The sequence below is a fragment of the Psammomys obesus genome, unplaced genomic scaffold (assembly GCF_907164565.1).
Source record: "Psammomys obesus unplaced genomic scaffold, mPsaObe1.curated_primary_1811, whole genome shotgun sequence".
Classification (NCBI taxonomy): Eukaryota; Metazoa; Chordata; class Mammalia; order Rodentia; family Muridae; genus Psammomys; species Psammomys obesus.
Window position 1 is genome coordinate 25,320,895 of NW_026596046.1, and position 15,104 is coordinate 25,335,998.

The 15,104-nt window shown below is 43.1% G+C and overlaps 1 protein-coding gene across 1 annotated transcript in view; it reads right to left on the minus strand.

Annotated features, from left to right (window-relative positions):
• Window positions 1-3,786, minus strand: part of Ccdc81 (coiled-coil domain containing 81) — a 34,943-nt gene extending 31,157 nt beyond the window's left edge. The window contains exon 1 of the mRNA XM_055623711.1: window positions 3,358-3,786. Within this exon, the coding sequence (XP_055479686.1) occupies window positions 3,358-3,436 (79 nt within the window). The 5' untranslated portion in view covers window positions 3,437-3,786. The remainder of the gene's footprint in view (window positions 1-3,357) is intronic.
• Window positions 3,787-15,104: the final 11,318 nt, after the last annotated feature.

The following is a 15,104-nucleotide window of genomic DNA, read 5'->3' on the forward strand; positions in this document are numbered from 1 at the left end:
GATAGATAGATAGATAGATAGATAGATAGATAGATAGATAGATAGATAGACAGACAGATAGAATAAACATAGGAAGCCTTCAAGTCAAAGTAGAATTATATCTGTCAATCAATCCCAACTATATACCGATCTAAAACTCTCAGTGAAAACATAAATGTCACTAACTCACTAACAAAATTCTCACTCTCCAGACTTACATGGAGAAATTTTAGAATTATGATGTCAAAACTGATAGAATTTATGACTAGACATAACATGCCGCTCATATTTCAGGCAAATTATCGATATCTGAGGAAGTGGCTTAACCAGGGCCAGGAGAAACTGTATGCTTTGTTACCAAATCCTGATGAAAAGTCTTTGATTTAACTGGGAATTTGAGCATGGTCTTTGTTCACGGAGATGATGTATCCAAGTCTGTTGTAATGTTTTAGTCAATAAAGTAGGGCAGGCAGAGTTACATAAAAGTAAAGTTAATTATTTAAACTGAGGTTTGCCATTTCTCACTGGAGAAAGAGGCTTTAGGCCTCCTCAATTCAATTAGAATAGATTTATAAATGTTGCCAATTAGAATTTCTAAACAACTTGTTCTGACGACCAACCTTTAGAAAGATTAACACTAACTCTCAGAATGAAAGTGGTTTCAACCCCATCTAAAAATCGGTTTAAATGTGGTCTATGACATCAGGCGGAAAAGGAAAGGTCTGGTTACATTTAACAAAATCCAGCACTCCTACAAAAAAAGACTCGGAAAACTAGTGTGTTCACTGGCTTTGTATTAGTACACTAAAACCTCTGAGGGGACTAAAAACTCTGAACAGGAAAGGCTTGCTTAGCTCAGAGTTTTGGAGGTGTTCCAGGTTCAAGATCAAGCAGCCACAGTGATTTGGCCTTTGTGTGATGGTGGGAATGTTTGTGCGTGAGCGAGATTGTATGGCCGGATATAAAGTTAGAGATGGGGAGAAGAAAGGGAAAGACTGTTGTTCTGAAGTCTGAGGACACCTCTTCAATGATCTTTTTAGAAGAGCGTTTTTTTTTTCTAATGGGCTTGCCTCCTCACACCCCAGAGCCTTAGATGAGTCGTTCTCTAGTCACCTTGCACGTGGTCCCAGCATAAAGGGTAGGGTGTTCTTTAACAATTATAGCAAACTTGAACCCTTTCCAACTCTTTTGCTACACAGCTAGATGTTCTTCACCTCTTTTCTGCTCTATTTTGTTTCCTTTAAGTTCTCACCCTAAATCAAGCTAAAAATCAGTAGTGAGAACTGACCATGGCATAGCCTGAATGTTACCCCATCTTGAAACTCCCTCCACTGAGTAAATCACTGTGTTCTTCTTGAATTCACCCTCAGTCAATTCTCCAGCACATGAGCAGAACATAACCACTCCACATATACCCCCACCGCAGACTTCAACACAAATGGCCTCTCACTCAATTCCTGATACAGTCTGGTTTCTCTTTTTGAATCTCGTGAGCAAGTCTCTTATTTTCCACATTCCTATCCACATTTTGGTCTTCTCTCACCGGAATGGACCATTAATCTCTGAAAACATTCTAGGGGCTTCTCTGACACACAACTCTGAACTTTTCTACAAGACTCCTATAAGCCAGTTGCAAAAGTCTATGCACCCCCATGATCAGGTTTATTGCAAGAATGACTCCACTTCTTGGAATATTCTATACTCAACAAAAGAACAGAAGACGGGAGGATTATTTTGACTCAGGGTGTAGGCCATCATGACAGAGCAGGCACAGGACTGGAATGTTTCAGCCTGTGATGGCAGGGATCTCTGGTGTGAATAGGGAAGCAGAGAGTCCAGTCCAAGAGTGGGACCCATGCTATAACCCTCAAAAGAATGTCCCAACGACTGATCTTTGCCAACTAGGTCATACAATCTTCCCAAACAGTGCCACCAGCTGTATCTAAGTATTCAAACATATAAGCTTATGGGGGTTATTTCACAATTAAATCATAATTAACAAGGTTAATAAAAAATGTTCTCTATATAGTTGCAATAAATAAGGAGAATTTAAAAACTAAACACAATACAACTTATATTAGAATTCTAAAAAATTTAAATACTTGGGTATAGATCTTAAAAACGTGTATAAAATCTATGAGAAAATATTTAACAAACTGATGAAAAACTCAAAGAGCTGTGTGGTAGAATATTTTGTGGATAAAAAAAAAAGCTCAGCATTGTCAAGATGTTAGGTTTCTACGGAGTCAGCGTAGTCTCAGCTTTCCAGAGAGCTGTGTTTCAAATGTCGACAACCTCATTGTCAAGCTCACATGGAGAAGCAAAACACAAAATAGCCAACAAAATGTTAAAAGCAGAGCTCTGTAAGCAAGAGGCCACCTTGGTGTGCTCTTTCAGGCCAGCAAGACTCCAAGCAGGGGGCCCTAACACAGGCTATAGGCAGGGTGGATACAAAGTCAAAGCAAGCTCATCATTCTTAAAAACTGTGCCCGCTCTAATGGGAGATGGTGAGACTTTGGGGATGCTGTTCGAGTCTGTGAGGAATCTCTCTACCTTCCTCTTAACCTTTAAAGTTTTTATTGTGGAGCGAGAGAAATAGCTCAGCAGTTAAGCTGTTCCAGGACAGCTTAAGAGGACCCAGGGTCAGCTCCCAGCACCCAAGTCTGGATTCTTACAACTGCCTGTAACTCTAGCTCCAGGATATCTGACAGGACACCATCTTGTGGCTTCCTCTGAATTCCACACACAGAAATGCACGCACACACACACACACACACACACACACACACACAATCTGTTTTTTTTAAGTTATTTTATCATCTACCTCCTCCTTGGCATCATTTAGTTGAATCGATATTTATTTGTGTTTTGATTAATGTGTACCTTCCCCCACTGATTGTAAATGGTGGGGCTTTTGGTCACCACCAGTTCTCTAGAGCCCAGCACACAGTAGGACTTAAAAACGCTTGAAGGAATATGTATGGGGAGAAGGTAGAAAATATTTTTAAAGTCATAAAACTGTTTTCTACTTCTTTCAGAAACTTGACAGGAACAACTGGGAATGATGCTAGAGAAATGGAAGAAGCAGTAATTGTTCCCATTATAATGGCTAATCATAAATGTAATTATAGCATCACTTTTCGTTAACACACCTGCAAGACTCCAGGGGCAGTACTAATGGCTGAGCCCTTCGTGAACCCTGAAAAGGTGTCATTTGGGACTACAGGGGATTTTTTTTTTTTTTTAAATAAAAACCCTGAGATAAAATACAAAAACAACACCTGAGCTGGCCCAAGCCTGGCCGTAGGGAAACAAGCTCCGAGTCTCGCTGGAGGCGCAGTGAGGTCCAGCCCCCAGTCCCTGCGGTAAGCCACTTACCCTCTTGGGTCAGCGAAGGGAGTGTGGGCAGCACCTGCCTGCACAGGTCCTGAAAAGCCGGGGCAACCCTGTCCAACATCTCCGGTCCCGGTCGACTCCGTGGTGGGTTCTCTATGGCTAGTCTCTTCTTCGTTAGATGGAATTTGCACTAAAGTGCCTTTCCCACCCTCCAGCCCTCTTTGCCCGGAATTTGGGGTGTGCTTTAAAAGTCTTGAAATGTTTCGATATTCTTTCTTAAATACACGTTCTTTGCCGCCGTCCCTCCCTGGTGGTCTGGCTCGCGGATAACCTGTTTCCCCCGACGCGAAGCCAGAGCGCTGTCCCTCGCTAAGCCAGAAGTGCAGATCCACGCCCACCCAAACAGCGAGGGCCTCGGGCACATGGAGGGCTGGAGGGTCGCTGAACCAAGAAGGCTTCGGGAAAGGCAGGGCTGAAAGCGTGGCTGTGACGCAACAAAGACTGGGTTGCTAGGGCTTGCTAGGGCCTCAGGGCCAGGCAACGTAATCTCCCAGACAGCCGCTTTAGGAAGTGAATTAAAAAACAACATTGTTCCTTCCTTCCTACCCAGGGCGCGAGGAGACTTGGCCTTAAAGGTGGTCCGTTTTACAATCATCCTCCCCTCAGGTGCAGGGGAGGGAACGATGCGTTTTGCCAACGGCGATGTGGGTGAGCCTCTATGGATCTGACTGAGGATTTGAGTTTTAGCTGAAATTTATTTCTTGACTTTGCTTTGTTTTGTTTCTAGACTCCCCTCTTAGGAAATGGGGCGGGGGGGGGGGGGCTGGAGAATGAAGGCCTGAGTGTATGGTTTTAATTTCCTCCTCTCGTTTTTCCCCTTCCCTATAGAGAAGGGAATGAGATAAACCTTCCACAGAGGACTTTAGTGGTCTCCCTCCTGCTAATCATGCACGGGTCAGCCCGTGCATGACAAAAGCTATTTGTCATTTTGACTTGCACGTTTCTGTGTGAATAAAGGACAAGTTTTTGTTTATTTGTTGTTTGTTTGTTTGTTTGTTTTTATTACCCATTCCCCTGCTGAGCCTTTGAGTTTCCATTTGTGGACATTAGGAATAATGCTACTGCAAACATTCTCTTACAAGATTTTTTTTTCTTTTGCTAATATGTACACATCTTTGATGTGTATATAACTCAGTAGGTCTTGGGGAGGGCATGTGATTGTTTTAGATAAAACCAAGCACATTTCCACAGTAGTAGATGCTATAGATAGGCAAGAGGAGCTATTGGCATGTGAGGTGGACAAAGGCCAGGAATGAAAGACCTCCTGAAAGGAAAAGGAGGTGTTCCACAGTCGTCATTTTTAAACTTCTCATCTGATGTCCAAGTAAAAGCCACAAAGGCTGCTTTGCAGCTGAGAGTAAAAACACTGCAGTCCATGCACCTGAACCAGGATGCTTCTGTACATGTTGTTTTCATAATGACTACTATACAGATGTAAGTTCAAAATGGCGTAATTGTGCCTCCCAGTAGCCATACCTGGACATACCACACATTGAAATATAGTGTCTGTGATGGTTAGTTTTAATTGTCAACTTGAAACAATGTGGACTCATTTGGCTAGAGTCTCAGTGAGGGATTTACTAGATTAGATTTGCCCACTGACCTGCCTGTGGGGATTGTCTTGATCACGTTAATTGATATGGGAACACACAGCCCAATATGGGTGACACCATCCCATAGGCAGGGGGTCCTAGACTGTTATTTGTGTGGAGAGGGGCCTGAGCACCAGGTAAACATCTGTGTGCTCATTTCTCTCTGCCCTTACTGTGATGCTGAAAATGCCTGCTCTTCTGACTTTCCAGATAGGATGGAACTATAACCTAGAATTCTGAACTGAAATAGACCCTTTTCTCCTCAAATTTGCTTCTTTATCAAGGTGTTTTATCACAGTAATGGAAAGGAAACTAGAATAATGTTTTACTGTATGTTACTTTTAATATCTATATCATGCTGGAGATATTGTATCCATTTTTAAAAAGTATGCTAGGTCAGCTCTACCACTCCTGGGCATATACCCAAAGCACTCTTCATCCTTCCATAGAGATACTTACATATCTATGTTTTATGCTGCTCAATTCACAACCTCAGGGAAATAGAACCAGCTAGTTGTCTATCTACAAGAATAGATAATGAAAATGTGGTGTATATATTTATACAATGGAATTTTGTTGTTAAGAGAAAAATGAAAGATTCAAGAAAGTAGAAGGAGTTCTAAGTAGAGTTAAATGAGGTGATCCAGTCTTTGAAAGACAAAGACCAGGGCTGGAGAGATGGCTCAGAGGTTAAGAGAACTGGCTTCAGAGAGGCCAGCACCAGGCCCAGGTCACATCACTAGCTCCTATGCCTTGTGAGCGAGTATGTCCACAATAAACTGCTCACTCTATCACCAGAGAGGTTCTGCTTCTCCAGTGAACTCTGTTATGGGACAACGTACTTAGTGACTCATTTTCTTTCAGTTTTAGTTATGCTCCAGTCAACATAAGTTAACTGTGATACACTGCAAGTCTCTAATGAACACATAAGGGTCATGTTCAAAGTATGAAGACAGTAGAATGGGACTCCAAGAAGGCAGGCAGGAGGAAAAGCCAGGCATGATGGCACATGCATCAAGGGGCAGAGGCAGGGGGATCTTTATGAATTCACAGCCAGTCTGATCTACAGCAAGAGTTCCAGGCCAGCCAGAGCTACATAATAATATCCTGTTTCAAAAAAAAAAATCAAAAACAGACTATGTCAAAGAAGAAATAACATTGTCACCATTTCCCTGCACCCTCTGCTGGATGGAAAACACACGACAGCACTTCGTTATGTATAATAAATGCGGTCTCGATTAATAATAAATATGATAATGACGCTCTTATATGACACTATCCACCTATACACAGAAGGGAAACTCAATATTTAATCTCTACATCTGACCTGCTCCTCTTGCGTCGTCTCCACCTATAGTAAGGAACCTGACAGTCAAAGGCCTGCAGGTAAGCTTATAATTAATATAAATGGGTTTATGTGACTAGAAATATATTGATGTTTCTGAGCCCCCATTTTCTTTTTTCTATACAGCTTCATGACAAGGAATGTTAAAAAAGAAGCACATAACAAAGCACATGCATCCAGATAAAAAGGCATCTGGGGCAGGGTCCTGTGGGGCCTTTTACATTAGAGCTTCTGTCCCATCAGGGAGTGTGCTATCTGTTACAGCTTGAATGTAAAATGTCCCCACAGGCTTATATGTTCAAAAGTGTACTTGGTCCTCAGACAGAGACACTAGTTATTGGGTTGGGACCTAGCTATAGGAAGTGAGTCACTGGGGAGGGGTCAGAACTTGAGGTCTGTAGCTTGACCCAGCTGAGCTTCCTTCTCCTCTACCCCAAGGTTTATTGAGCAGTTCACACTGCTGATGGCACAGCTAAGACCCACACACCCACTGCACTTCCCCGACATCACGGACTATACCCTGAAACTTAAAGGAACCACCTTTCTTCCCCTATTTGCTTCTTGTCAGATAATGACCACAGCGGTGAGAAAACCTACTCACATCTCATTGTTCTGATGTGCAAATGAGTTTGTTTACCAACCCGAAGTCTTCTTGCACCCCTTCTTCTAAGGGTATTATGGAGGTTTCAATTTATAGATAAGAGCTGGGCATCATGGTTCATGCCTTTAATCACAACCCTTGGGAGGGAGAGGCAGGCAGATCTCTGAGTTTGAGGCCAGCCTGGTCCACATAGTGAGTTCCAGGACAACCAGGGGTACACAGAGAAACCTTGTCTCAAAAAAACAAAACAAAACAAAAACAGTTTGTAGATATGAATAATTATTGGCCATTGGTGGCTAACTCAGGCTCTGTCCCTCATCAATAATTTAACTCACTGATGAACTCATAGCCAAATGAGTGATAAGGAGACGGGGCTTAGCTGGAAGAAACAAGTGGCGACCAATGTGCCTTTGAAAGGTTATTACTCTTCGGCTCCCCTCCTCTCCACTTCCTTCCTTCCTGGCTTCTTCGAAGATCCTCTCCCTTGGATGTTAGATGCTAGGAATTTTATTGCGCTCCATTCTTGATATTTTTTTATTTCTGCCCATACCACCAAACACTTTTCTGGACCTCGGTACAGGCATTTGGAAGCAGAAAACTTGCTCTGATCAGTTTAGCTTTGTTGAGTAGAACTGGAGCAGCATTTGGTCCAGGGTTAATTTTTCTTCTTTGTACAAAGTTTCTCTTCAAATAAGAGATGCCCAGGTGCTTTGCCAGGTGCTCCCTGCCAAGATGTATGCCTTGTCTCAAGCCCAAAACAATAGAACCAAGGAACTATGGACAAAAACTATGAACCAAAATAGAAATTGCCTTCTTGAAATTGTTGTTCTCAATTACTTTGTCACGGCACCAGAAAGATGATGAACACAGGCTGGGTATATCAATAAGTGGCTAAACCACAAACAGTTCCGTACAATGGAACACTGTCAGGATCGTATCTGGACTAAACTCCTACAGATAACACCAGGAAACTTCAAAATCATCATGCTGATAGGCCCAAGGTACAAAGAATGCCTACTGTGTGATTTCATCTTTATAAAACTCTAAAATGCCAAGAGCTTTATAACATATCAAGAAATCGGCTGTTCACAGGAACAAGGTTATGAGAAAGATGAACTGCCAAGGGGTGAACAGTATGCCAGAGATGAATTGTGTATTCTGCATCCAAATGATTACACAACTGCTAAAAGTTGCCACAATGTATACTTTCAATGAAATACTTCCATTAAGACTTTATTCAAAATCACAACTCAGAATTCTGTGAAAGCAAATGCTGATTAGCCACATATAGGAGACAACTGTGGTACTAAAAAAAAAAAAAAAAAAAAAAAAAAAACCAAAGGAAGTTTGTGGGGTTTTTTTTTGGTGGGGGGACAAGAGCAGTGCCCTTAGATCATAAAGGCCCAAGTATGTCTGTTACCAGCAACAGAAGGAGAAAATCTCTTATTTGAAGAGAAACTTGGTGCAAAGAAAGAAAATTAACCCTGGGCCAAATGCCGCTCCAGTTCTACTCAACAAAGCTAAACTGATGAGAGCAAGTTCCTGTTTCCAGATGCCTTCACTGAGATCCAGAAGAATGTTCCATGGTATGGACAGAAATAGAAAAATATCAAGAATGGAGCACAATGAAATTCCTAACAACTAACATCCAAGGGAGAGAATCTTGCATTCAGGGAAGCAGAACACATGATCTAGGAGGGAGTGAAACCAAACCATGGTTGGTCAGCAATGGCTCAGAGGTCACCAAGACTAACTAACCAAGAATAACCAAGACTGAGTTCAGTCCCCAGGGTCAAGGCAGTGGAAGAAGAGAGAAACTCCTAAAGGTTGTCCCTCTGACCTCCAAGATCTCTCTCGATATCTCTCGATCTCGCTCTCTCTCTCTCTCTCTCTCTCTCTCTCTCTCTCACACACACACACACACACACACATACACACACTTAAAAAAAACTAAACAGTTTGGGGATAAAGCTCTGTTGGTAGTGTTGTCTTTCATGCATGAGGCCCTGGGTTGGATTTTCAGCACAAAAGAGAGAAAAGCCAGACAGTGGTGCACATGCCTTTAGTCCCAGCACTTGGGAAGCAGAAACAGGTAGATGTCTGTGAGTTCAAAGCCAGCCTGGTTTACAGAGAGAAAGTTCCAGGACAGCCAGGGCTACTCCGAGAAATCTTGTCTCAGAAAACCAAGAGAGAGAAACACAAGAAGAGCAATCTTAAAGTGTTGATGTGGCTGCTTTCTGTAGGTGTCCACCAGGTAGATGCTCTGCCAGGCGTCAGGTGAATTTGTAGACTTGTGTCCCTCCTGGGACTTGTGCTGGTGTCCTCTAGTGCTGCCATCACTTTGGTGGCTTCCCTTATTTGCATCCCAAGGTTCTCTCTTTGCCTGGAGTTATAGACAGTTGTGAGCTGCCATGTGGGTGCTAGGAATTGAATCTGGGTCCTTTGGAAGAACAGGCAATGCTTTTAACCACTGAGCCATTTATCCAGCCCCAAGAAGAATAAATTTCAAAAAATAAATAAAAAATAGTCACTAAGTGGGCAAGTGAAGAGCATGGAATCAGCCACTGAGTGGAGACTTCCATTCTGTAAAGTGAAGGCTTTTCTTTTTCTTCTCTACAGACACTGTCAAGAGGCTCATAAGCATTTGCAGTTCCTCCTATTTAACGCAATACCACTTGCTTTGCTGAACAAAGACAGTGGAAGAGAAAGCAGGGAAGTGAGTAAACAGGATTGATCCAGGAGAGCAATGGGACTGCTTGATTATTTGTTTGTTTGTTTGTTTATTCTTAATATTTATTTTTGGGCTGGGCAAGCTGGCACACAGCTTTAATCCCAGTACAGAGGGGGCAGAGGCAAGAGAATATCTGTGCATTTGAGGCCATCCTGATGTATACAGCAAGTTCCAGGACAGCCAGAGCTACACAGAGAAACCCTGTCTCAAAAATTATATATAGTTTTATGTGTATGTTTGAGTGTGTGTGTGTGTATGTATTGTGCCTCCTCTGTGTGTGTGTACACGTGTTTGCCTGTGTGTATGTGTGTGTGTAAGAGAGAGAGAGAGAGAGAGAGAGAGAGAGATCTCAGGGTTCTGAGGGGGTGCCTGTGAAGGACAGTAGGTATCAAGTCCCCTTGAAGCTAGAGTTGCAGGTGGCTGAGGTATTTGCCATAGGTGCTGGGAATCAAGCTTGGGCCCTTAGCAAGAGCAGAAAGAGCCCTTAACCACTGAGCCATCTCTCCAGACCCCAGTGGTAGGAATTATTAGAGATGTAACCAGAGCAGTTACTCCACACAGCCTACTTCCCAAGGTCTGGTCTCTAACTAAAATGCAAAATTGAGAGCCTAATAAAGAGCAAACAATTACCAGGCCCAGCAGTGCACACCTTTAATCCCAGCACTTGTGAGGCAGATTTAAAAAAAAAAAAAAAAAAGTCAAACAATTAAATTGCCATAATCTAATCTAAATCCACACATTTTACAGACCCAGAACACTTGCCCTCTCGTCATTGTTTGTTTGTGTGTTTGTTTGTTTGTTTTTTCCTTTTGGAAATGATAACTACATCATCTCCCACCCCCAACCTTCCCAAACACCCCTGCTTGCTCTTTCCAATTCATGGTTTCTTTTTTTCATTAATTCTCTATTCATTTGTTGTGTTTGTTTGTTTGTTTGCTTGCTTGCTTGTTTGTTTGTTTGTTTGTTTGTTTTTGAGACAGGGTTTCTCTCTGTGTAGTCCTGGCTGTCCTAGAATTCACACCAGGCTGGGATCTGCATGCCTCTGCCACCTGAGTACTAGGATGAAAGTTGTAAGCCACCGCTGGCTGGGATTCTTTCTTAATCGGAGTTCTCATTCCAACCTCTATCCTGCGCTTGTAACCAAGTCTCAAATGTTATTAGGAACTTTCCTCTGCCCATCTACAAAACTGGGTTAAGTACCTCTCCTCTGGATTTGAATTTCTTCAGCGTTTCTTGAATGGTTGGTGAACAGGCTTGCTAAACTCGCTGGACACTTAGCCAGGATCCCCGCACGCTAGCCCTCCGTAAAGCGCCATCTAGTGGTGAGGGAGGGTAACTAGTTCTGGATTGCCTAATTTGTACTTCAGTTTTCAGAGACCTTGTAAAACAGGTCACAGGGGCTCCGAAGCTGTGAGTCGCCATCTCCACGGGGGTCGCATACCAGACATTTACATTAGGATTCATAACAGTGGCAGATTTATAGTTATGAATAGCAACGAAATGATTTTGTAAATGGGGTCACCACATGACGAGGAAATGTATTGAAGGGTCTCAGCATTAGGAAGGCTGAGAACCACAGTTAGAGGGGAGAAAGCCACAGTGGTTCGCGTGAGTATGTCATCTGAGGCCAGACAACCTCTGAGAATATTTTCTGTTATTTTGCCCACTCCTATATTCTTTTGCTTTCCTCCCCATTTTGTTACATCCTAAATCTTCGATCCTTTTCTTCTACATGTTAATAATTACTTGGCGGAAATACACCGGCTTGCATTCACAGTGTTCTGACTCCTTAAGAACATCCAGATGTTCTTTTGGAACTCACACATCTGTGCGGTGTGTGACCTCGGTGGGACGTGTTTCCCAGTGACCACACTCGCGCCGGAAGCTGAAGGGAACAGAGCTTACCCTCCCTTACTCAGCAGGGCCAGGCATGTGACCAGAGTGCATGTTTGACGGTGACTCAGGGGTTCACACACAGGCAGCTGGAAAACCTGGAAGGCAGTGACGCAGCGATGGCATGCTTTCCTCTCTACCCAGATTCAAGAAAGCTGTCAGGGTTCATAACGACCACCTCCGAGAACTCTTTCCATTCCCGCCTGCCTGACTCTTGCGGCTTCTGTCGCTGCGTAGCCTCCCCCACGGACTTCCAATAACTCCCTCAAATTAACTCAAGTCAACATCTGTGACCCTGCTGCTTACAAATTTATAAAAAGACAACTAAATGTCAGACTAGTTTGGTGGCATCAAAGGAGGCAGGCTATTTATTCTCCCACACATGATCAGATTAAGGAGACCAATTTAAATCCTAGCTTAGGTTACTCCTGTGGCTCCGTCGATACTGTGTGCTGTTAACATGATGATCCCTCAAAACCCAGAGAAAGAACAAATGCCAAAAGGGAGATTAGACTTGCCTAATGTAGATTAGATTGTGGGATAGAAATCAATCCACCTAACAGCACATCAAATCATTTACTTTTGGAGTAAAACAGCTGCAGCTGGGAAGAACTCCTCAGCTTACCCCCTCTCTCCCCCTCCCCAACTCCCCATAAAGATCCTCCTTCTCCAGAAGAGCCAATAGAAACAAAGCAGATGGGGGTTGTGCAAGTACGGTACCAATGGGTACATCGAGCAAGAGAGCTTAGGAGCTACAAAGAGGCTGAAGCTTTATTCTGGTGCCTAAGAGTAGCTTGCGTGAAGAAACCAGAAGCAAGATTTGTTCTTGAGATGTCTGGTGCCTGACAGCTCTTGCATGCAGTCTTACGTGGCTCTCATACAAGGTGGGGAAGGGACAGAACAGTTAAAGCCAACTGCTGCTCTCCACCTTGGTAAGGGGCAGATCTGGATTTCTAGTAAAGGCTAGCTGGTACTTAGAGAGAAGGACTTGGAGCAGAGAGATGGCCCGGTGAGTGAAGAACACTTGCTGTGCAAAACTGAGAACCAGGATTCAAATCCCCAGACCTCAGATACAGGTATAGCCCAGCATAGCTCTACGTCTAGGGCAGAAACAGAAAAATCACTGGGCCTTATTGACCAGGCTAGCTGGAAGAGTCACCTCCAGGGTGAAAGCTGGTCTCAAGAGAGTAAGAAAGACAATGATAGCGCAGCACACCCCGCATTACTGGGAAAATACCAAAGAAGGGATTCTCTCTTTTGGGTTCTTAGTCTTGTTAATTAAAAAAATAAAAATTAAAAAAAAAAAAAACCAACAGAAATAGATTCAGAATGAAGTCAATGTCGAAGAGAAACACAAGGGCAGTCAAAGCTGTTCCTCTCTGCAGTTTCCAGGAGTTGAGAGAGGGAGAAAAGAAAGCTATGCCCTTTGAACTAGGGTCCTACAAAGTTGGAACAGCTTGGCAATGGAGGTCAGCAAGCAGGTACATGACAGCCCAAAAGAGGAGGGGAGTTCAAAGGGCAATTGAGAAAGTCCAGGGTGTTAGGGAAAGCATGGGGCTTTGGCCACTACCTCAGAGAAAGGAGAGAGGAAAGGAAGTCCTTCAGCACTCTCTCTCCCACTGCTCTTCAATTTAACAGGTCTAGTTCACAGCATTGGCAGGATGGCTTTACTACGGTTCTCCAGGCTCGCTACTCTTCTGCCAAAATCGCGTTCCTACTTCCGTGCCCTTCCTGTCACTTCCTCTCCATGAACTCTCCCGGTCTGCTATCAGTTATAAAGACGGGCTTTTAACATCAGGCCCTCACACGTTGCATGTGATGCAGCAGTTAAAGAACCCATTACTGTTTCTCTGTCTTGGCTTCTCGCTATCGGAGCTCTGAAACAATAACCTAACCACGAGCAAGCAGCTGCTTATCATGTGTCTCTCACTGAGCTTGGTAAGTACATCTTGATATAACCAAAAGAATGAAGCAGGTATGTGAATAAACCCTAGCAGAAGTTCAATAAATGACTAGAATATGAAACAAAGCTTTTGAAATTATAAATAGTAACTTTTGCCACAAAACTGGTTTTTAAATTTTTAATTAGAAAACACATATACACAAATGTAGTATCTTAACCATTCTAAGAGTAAAATACAATGGGGTTAGGCTTATTTGCGTTGTTCCAGGCAATACCCAAAACTTTCTTTTGAAAAACTGAAACCTTGGGCTGGAGAGATGGCTCAGAGCACTGGCTCTTCTGAAGGTCCTGAGTTCAATTCCCAGCAACCACATGGTGGCTCACAATCATCTATAGTGAGATCTGGTGCCCTCTTCTGGCATGCAGGCAGAATACTGTATAAATAATAAATTGTTAAACAACAACAACAAAAAAAACCCTGAAACCTCCCCCATCCCAACACACACACCTTGATAACTACTATTCCCATTTCTGATCCTATGATTGATACTAGATACTGCAGGGAAGTGGAACAATTCAGTATTGGTTTTGTAACTGGCTGATGTCATTCGTGTTGTAGTGCATGTGGGAGATCCTTCTTATTGAGGCTCATAAATCATACCATTATATGAACAGCACAACCTGATTCTCCAGGGCTACTGGCACTCAAAGCTCAGAGCAGTAAGCCTCTGACTTGCACTTCAAGAGCTGCTTGCACCTTTGAAGTTTGGAACAATAATCATCTATTTCTTGAGGCCATGAACTACAGCCTATGGCCAGTGTTTGGTCAATTATCCCTACCTATATATGTCTATGGTTTTTAAGGCCTAGAGCCACAGGTCTCCAATTCCCAGGGCCTTTACCTATATAAGTCTCTGGAGTTTTAGCTTAGCCTATAAGCATCACACATTTCTGAGTTCAGGCACCTCCTCACTGATTCCTCCCACTCACCCCCCCCCCAAAAAAAAACAGCAAAATAACAGCCCTCAGTGTTGCTAAAATCCCTTCTGTGGAGAGATATAACCATCTATTTCTCTCCTGAATGTCACAATGATAAACCAAGGTATAATTTCACCGAAGTTCACTCTGGAAAACCAATGAGTCAATTAGTAATAGTAACGGGGGTGAGAGTTATGTACAGAAGATTGGGTGGCTTTAAACAATCACACTGGAAGATCTACACCCAGCTTAACCACTCCCCCATGGTGGCATAGATAAAGCTCCCTTAGTCTTTCTCAACCTATACTTCTAATGTACTATATACTCCTATATAATATACTTCTAACTACCCCCTGAGGCCAACTACAAGAGCCTGGTTGGGAGGAGTATCTGGGTACATTCTTATGACCTCCCCAGCCCTCCTCCTAGGAGAGGCCAGTTGTCAGTGAGCCCAACTACGTTGATCATTTTTAAGCAGGCAGAGCTGAACTCATAAAGATGGTGGCAGTTTGGCTCAGAAGACAGCCCTGAACAATACCCAGTCAGTGCTTGTGACAATATTAGTAAATCCATCTTGCTTGTTGCTCTGGGAAGAAGTTGTCCACTTTCCACTGTCATCTTCATGCGAGGAAAGAAAGAAAGAAAGAAAGAAAGAAAGAAAGAAAGAAAGAAAGAAAGAAAGAAAG